Source organism: Amblyomma mixtum, chromosome 8 (genome assembly GCF_055824585.1).
Source record: "Amblyomma mixtum isolate Tamu chromosome 8, ASM5582458v1, whole genome shotgun sequence".
Classification (NCBI taxonomy): domain Eukaryota; kingdom Metazoa; phylum Arthropoda; class Arachnida; order Ixodida; family Ixodidae; genus Amblyomma; species Amblyomma mixtum.
In genome coordinates, this window is record NC_143019.1 from 61,653,364 (window position 1) to 61,660,582 (window position 7,219).

Here is a 7,219-nt window from a genome sequence, read left to right on the forward strand (position 1 = left end):
CTCTTTTCGAAGGAGGATATGCTATCTTCTATACGGTACTCATATGAAGACATCGGTATAAATAATTTGTGCGGTCCATGTGACTACTGCAGTGCAGACGCTCAAGACTGGATGAAAATGTGACAAGCAAGAGTTCTTGCGGAAAGGTGGCGAATCCTCGAACCATGAATTCTCAATTTCTCGAGAATTCAAGAATTCTTGAGATAGATTCAAGTGTTTTAAACGTGGTTAGGCGCTTGGGGTGCAGCGAAGGAAGGGGGGGGGGGGGGGGGCATGTATTGGTTGGGGCTGTTTATTAGCGTATGCTTTACGCCGTAAAACCCAGTAGGAACTATAGTAACGCCTAAAGCTCTAAACTTCAAAGGCGCATAAAAGGCAATGAATTGTTATATCACATGCGTACCAGGTAAATAGCTCAGTTTAAAAGATACGGGTAATCTTTCTAAGTGCACCTCCTTGTCGGACACATTCTCTTGAACGCCCCCACTCCTACAGTGTTGGGAAGACGCACGCGTGCTCGTTGAGTATATGCAATATATATAATATAAGAGATGTAGATGCACACTCGCTTATGTAACTATGCTACAATCAACGGGTAACATTCAGGACATAGAAAGACACCTTATTGAAAGGATGCAGGAGAGCACGAAGCTACAAATATTCTGAAGGTCACTAGCGCTGACCAAACGATCTGAGAAACTGTTCGGAATGATACAGTAGGAAGAACAAACGCCGAGTCAGGGATGAGTAAGAAATTTGCGAAACTAAAATCACATTGTAATGAAGGGCGAGCAGAATCGCGTAGTTATGTTCGATTCGGAAACGCTAGCAGTTGTTCATGGCTCTTCACCGTTCGGCTGGGTCCGTTCCACATGAGCAGGCCCAGCGCCAAACTGCGAGAAGCCTAAATTGATGAGGCTTCTATCTTGTCTTTTCGACTGTGGGTTCCCCTGGTGGCTGGTCGGAAGGCTTTTCGGCCAGCGTGATTAGACCGGCCTCCAGCATGGCCTCCTGCCCTTCGCTCACGCTCTTGTAGTACGCCTCGTAGATGGCCGTCATCGCGCGGATCTGGTCCTCCAGCACAACTGACGTACCAAGCATAGCCAGCAGAAAAATGTTGAACAGCATAGCGACTCCAACGAACGTAACCAGATTGTCCATGACGTACGTCAGCGCAGCGTCGGCACAGCTGCGCGTATAGACGTACCTCCAGGCCTCCTGTTCTTCCATGAGTAGCACGCCGTGACCACAGAATCTCGGGACTGCCACAGGCTCCGTGCTGTTGACGCTCAGGACTTGGCTACGGCAGCAAGAGTGTGGCACGGAGCACCTCTCGTTGCTCGGGTTGTCCATGGCGCAGCGGAAGTACTCGTTATTCTCCCAGTCTCGGAACGTCTCGGACGAGAAGCCGCAGCATTCCATTGACGTCTGGAGTGTATCGATCAGGTGCTGGAAGTGCTCGCTGTGCCGGTAGCCCTGGATGAACTCGACGTAGGCGCCCTCCTTGAGGTGGTTGCGTACCGACTGTGGCGCCATCACGGTCGCTATCGAGAGCAAGCTGCAGATCAGGATCAGAACGGCAAGCAGCCTCTGGTAGACCTCGAGCACAGCAACGTTCTCACGTAGAGCGCCCACCGTGCCGCAGGCGGACACCGTTCCGAGGGCCACGCTGAGGGCGATGGTGAAGGCATCCAGGTGAATCAGCAGCGTGAAGGAGAGGGACTTGCTCATCAGGTTGTGCAGGAGGAGCTTCAGCTGCGAGGGCCGCAACGCGTAGGAGAGCGAGGCGCACCAGAACGCGATGAGCGCGAGAAGCATGATCGCCAGGTTCACGCCCACGATGAAACTGCGCACCCTGAAGCTGGCGTGCTCCTGGATGGTCGTCGAGATGACCTTGTCACGATTGCCTTCTGGCTGTTGGGTCGCCACGCTGCCGCGAGTGGCAGTGGGCTCAATTTCTGGCGCAGAGCTTTGGGAACACCTGCTCACCGTCATCTCTTCTTCTTCTTCTTCTCCACATGAAAATGGCACATACCCACGCGGGGGGATTGGCCAAGGTACGGTGGTGAATTCCAGGGAAAAAAGCTAAGTATATGTGCGGGAAAGAAGCTAAGTAAAATAGTAGAATGTTTGAAATTAGAAAATATGTATGAATTGTTAAAAATCTTTAATTAATAATCAAATTAGATATTTCAGGAATAAAATAAAATATGCTTTTTGGACATTCAGTGGAATTTTATATGGATTTAACAGGGTAGGCGACCAGTTGCAATGATGTAATCATGAAGGTAGCCGCAAATAGCGCTTACCGAGAATCCCGTGGCGCTCGCACCAAACGAGAGCAGAACGGGTAGAGACAAAGGGAGTCCTAACTTCGAAAGAGGGACCTCCAAATACTGTTTTCTCTGAAATGCGAACCGCCGGCAAGAGAGGAGAAAATGGTCAATTGTTTCAACTTCTCCGCATGTGTTACAAAGGTTTGTCGTAGCGAACCCGCATCTGCATAAGTACAAGTTGAGGTGGGGGATTCTGCATCGCAAAAGCGTCATGGACACTTCACACCGCCTTGTCTTACATGATCGGACATTCCATGGGAACTTCAAATGTTGAAAGTCCACGGTATTCAGCAACGGATCATCCAAGCTGGCTGATATATGTTGGAACCGCTGGAAACGGGAGGTCTCCAACAAAAGGAGGTGAGGTGCGGGATAGATTACAGGGGCAGTGAGAGCTGACCTTGCCAAGAAATCAGCCACCTCGTTGAAATAGATTCCCGAATGACCAGGTAATCGCAATGACCGTCATCTCCTCTTCGTCTCTTTCTTCTACTGACACCTAGACAATTTTCCTAACCATATTGCCGTTTATACAGATGCCTCCCCGCAAAATAAGAAGGCAGCTATTGGCATTTACTCAAAAGCTCTTGATTGGAGCTACTCATTTCGGGCCCCTGACTATACCCCTATTTTTGTAGCTGAGTTTCTGGCCATTGAGTTGGTCTTAATAAGGATTCCCTGCAGTATCACTCGGGTTATTATACTCTCAGACAACCTTTCTGTTTTGACAGCGCTCGAAAACTCGAGAGATACTCCTATGAGCCATTCCCTTTAATTTTTTATTCCTCCACATGTGACAGAATTACGCTTTCACTGGGTCCCTGGGCACTGTGGCATTGTTTCTGATGAGAGAGCTGATTTTTTAGCAAAGTCTGCCCTTGATGGACCTATTGTCCATTTCGTCCCAAATACTGTTTACTTCACTCTAGCACGCTTTCAGCGATTCCATCGTCTCCACACCTTGAGCCATGAGCCTTTCCTTGCTGCAGCGAATTTTCAACACCTGGCATTTCCTTGGTGTGTGCGGATGTGCAGTTCGAGGCAATGTGAGGTGTCCATGACCCTTTTGCGCTGCAGGATACCACAGCTAAATCTTTATTTATGCCGATCGGGGTTTTCGATATGCAACCTCTGTGAGTCTTGTGGCGAAATTGAGTCTATAGAACATTTTTTCCTCTCCTGCCGGCGGCTCGCTGCTCTCCGTAGAATTTACTTGGAGATCCCCCTCGCTCGGCTTGGGCTTCCTCTATCTATTCCGATTCTCCTATCCTTCGGGGCAAGCGCCAAGGGATATGCCCTGAAACCACTGTGCAATTATATTCACGATTATATAATTTCATCTGGTAGATTCCTCAGCTAGAATGTGAATTCACAACTTTTCCTTCTCCGTATTTTTTTGTTTTGTACAAATTCTAGCTCTGCGTCCCAAAATTTTAAATATACTCCATTCCCTGTACATGAATGCGTTTGTATCCGCTATGCACCCTGGCCAATCCCCCGCCGTGGGTATGTGCCATTAAGCCTGAGGACATCATCATCATCATCATTACTGGGTAAACAAGGGTTGGGGCTGGCTGGCTCACGCATAACTACAAGCGCACCCACTAGATCGCTGCGACGTTTACTCCATCTGCAGTCAGTATAAAAAGCGGGCCTCCTAGCTCGTAAATTAAGTATATAGGCTGATAAACACCTCACAAGCTGGTTTAAAAGTTACGTCTTTGTTTTCCTCCCTGTCCTCGCTATGCCAGCTGAGACTAAACCGGCTTTCCCTCTCATCGACAGCGCACTCCACTCAGCCGGTGCCATAGCAACCGTTGGCTCTCACTCCCTCGAGCGAAAACGCAAGAAAATGATCAGACACAGGCTTCTGAAGGCGATGCAACTGACCATACTCTCGGATCATGGTGTCTCGGACTCTCACAGAGCACTATGATCTCGAAAGCCAATCATCGGTGTAAAGTAGCACACATGCCGTAAAGCACGAAAATAGACGATATGCGAAATGCGCAGCGCCATCTTTCGGCACTCCGAGAACTAACTCCTCCATGTTGGTTCGGTACAGAAAACGAAACCGCGGCCCTGCGTTGGATTAAAACGGCTGCGCTTCGTTTGAAAAGTGGAATGACGATGCGCTCTTACGCTATACTGTTCACTATGTAAAGAAACTACGATGCGTGCCAGAACTAAGTGCGTTCCAGCTTTTCGCTTTTCTGTTTTTTCTTTACTCTTTCCCAACGTTTTAGTAACAGCAAATGTCATGTGAGGTATCGTGTGTCAGCACGCCATTCAGTGCACAGCTTGCGCTTTCTGCGCTGATTTTTCACAAAGCTTTCTAGGTGATCTGCGTTTACATTAAAATACGGACCACAGCCTTTGTTGCCTCTGATCAAAATTAGAAGACGATTTAGTGCATTTGTTAACTCTCCGGTCGGGCGTGAATATATGTAGACGCATACTTGAGCAACGTTATAGAGAAGGTAATTTTTTTTGAGCGAGCCTACGCCTGTGTTCCTCAAGCGTGTATTCCAGTCGCGAAGAAGCACGTTCATTAATGTGCAGGTAAATCGCGGCCATGGGCACTCAGTTCGGTCCATCAAAAAACCTCGATTACTCATGCCGTGGCGTACTATGCTCACTCGAAGAACCATACGCACATTACTGCTTAGTTTGTTACGTGTTCAGTTAAGTTTTTTCCGTGTTCGATTACTTTGGAAGGGCTAGCAATCTCTCTGGACCATGGGGTTGTTGCAAGATTCCACGCATTGTTTTCATATAATGTCGTACGTGATCGCGCCCGCATATGTTATTCGCGTCTTTGTGAAGCAATACATCCTACGTATAAAAACTGAGGTGCAAATGCTTTATTTTTTGAGGATTCCTATACATTCGACATCTCCGGCGGCGAAAGTCTGAAAAAAAAATATAGCTACTTTATTGTGAAGGCGGGACGCATTTCCAAGCTAGAAAGTACGTGCAACATTGTTCTGAAAACGTTTCAGGCCATCAGATTTTATTATCGTTGTGGCAAGCTGCAACAGCTTGCTTCGCAACAAAGAAATTTGTGTAGGTTTGGGAGGAAGCGAATTAAGTGTCGGAGGCAACCGAACATGCGAATTTCACCCCCGCATACACAGCTTGACCAGCGTATCGAGCCCGTGCAGGCACCACAGCTGTACGCTCTTTCTCTAATCAAGCCGCCGCGGTAGCCCAGTGCTTATCTGAAAAAAAAAAAAAACTGCGTCTTTGCTTACAATATTTTGAATTATATGTGTCCACTTTCCTCTTGTTAATATCGACTGACAACATCGCAATATTCGCTTCAACTGCGTCATAAGCAAGACGCGGTTTCAACAAATTGCGGCGAAAACCAGCCGGCGCCGGGCTCTGAAACGGTGACGTTGAAAACCGCGGATGTGCATTGTAAGTACATTGCACTAAAGGAATCACATTGCGCAGCTGGTCGAGGGTCCTGTGTGAATATACTGCAATGCATGAAGCTCCTGGCGTCGGCGCGAACGAAAGTTCACACTGTCACAGAAGTTTGTCAAGACATCTCTGCACTCAGCGCAAAATAACCACTCGCTACCCCACCAGATGAAATCGCGTCCACCTGGGAATAAAATAGCCATGATAATGCGTGATGCTTGAACCGGTGCTTTAATGCGCGAATTAAAATGACAGTGGCGCAGAGTTCGACTTGCCAACACACTTCCCAGTGCCGGTTCTGGCTATCATCAGCGCCAGACTTCATGCGAAGCTCAGGACGCGGTAGGAGGAAGTTGGCGCTTACTGAAAGCACCTACATTTGGTAAAAGATCAGCAGTGAAAACAACGCAGCAGCTGAAGCTTGCCTGTTGAAACTTCACACGCAAGATTCATGACAGCTATATCGATATCAAGAATGTACGCATAGCAAACGATGCGATGCACCAGCTCGACGAGCTCGCCCGAACGAAGATGGAAACCGAAAGTTGTAGGCGCGGTGTTGCCAGACCACCAAGCAATTTCGCATATCGTCTATTGGTTACTGTTCACTAGCCCCCGCTCTTGCATTGTTATCAATAAATTTATTTGCCAACGGAGGAGAGGGGAGCGAAGTTCATAATTAAGATTAGGAAAAGTAGGGAATGGATCCGGAAGAAAATGCAAGGAGGTTAACCAGTCAATGCTCGGTTGGTTGGTGTTTCCGTGAAGTAGATGTGGACAGGTGAGCGCACCATGGTGCTGGCCGTGGATCTCGAGAGCCAGATCGCCCTGGTTTTCAGGGCTAGGTCAGAGGCTGTCTCCGTAGTGCTGCTGGGCAAGGAGGCCTTCCTACAGAGGAAAACGTCGTCACTTTCTTTTCTTCAATAAAAGTTATTCTCTCTCTCTCTCATCAAAATCGCTGTTTGTGCATCTCCATGCTCCGATGTCGCAGGTCATCACAGGACGTGTGCGGGTGTTCCGTTGTATGTTTATTTCAGTAAAAGACATTCCTTCGAAATGTGCATTTCTTGCCATTCCTGAGAACCAAATAATGTAACATTGCCGATAATAAACCGCATCTTGAAGGCAGACCAGAAACAAGGACGATATGAGCGCATCGCGATATTGAAAACATGACGATTATGATGGAGTATAGCTCGCGTTCAAATTCCAGAAATCTCAAAAAGTGTGTAATTTCTTGCAGCGTAGACCTGCCTAGTACGTGGTCATAAAGTGTGGTGGTGTAACACTTTTATTAAAACAGCCTTTATGTCATAAAGTGTAGTGAAATTCTTCTGTCTGACTAAGGTCGGAATGTCGGACTTGAAAACCGCTCGCGCCGACCAACAGCACCGACCGGCTCTGTGGCGGTGCCCGAGGCGCCCGAAGCAAAAATTCAAAAGCAGTTTACTACC

General features: G+C 47.9%; 1 protein-coding gene across 1 annotated transcript; it reads right to left on the reverse strand.

The window, feature by feature from the left end:
* Positions 1-921: 921 nt before the first annotated feature.
* On the reverse strand, positions 922-1,995 carry LOC149332726 (tetraspanin-33-like). The gene has a single exon (XM_089557543.1). The coding sequence runs from the start codon at positions 1,993-1,995 to the stop codon at positions 922-924; it is 1,074 nt and encodes a 357-aa protein (XP_089413669.1).
* Between the last annotated feature and the right edge of the window lie 5,224 nt (positions 1,996-7,219).

Excerpts from the sequence above, each read along its gene's own strand:
- LOC149332726 (XM_089557543.1), bottom strand. The coding sequence starts at position 1,995 with ATGACGGTGAGCAGGTGTTCCCAAAGCTCTGCGCCAGAAATTGAGCCC.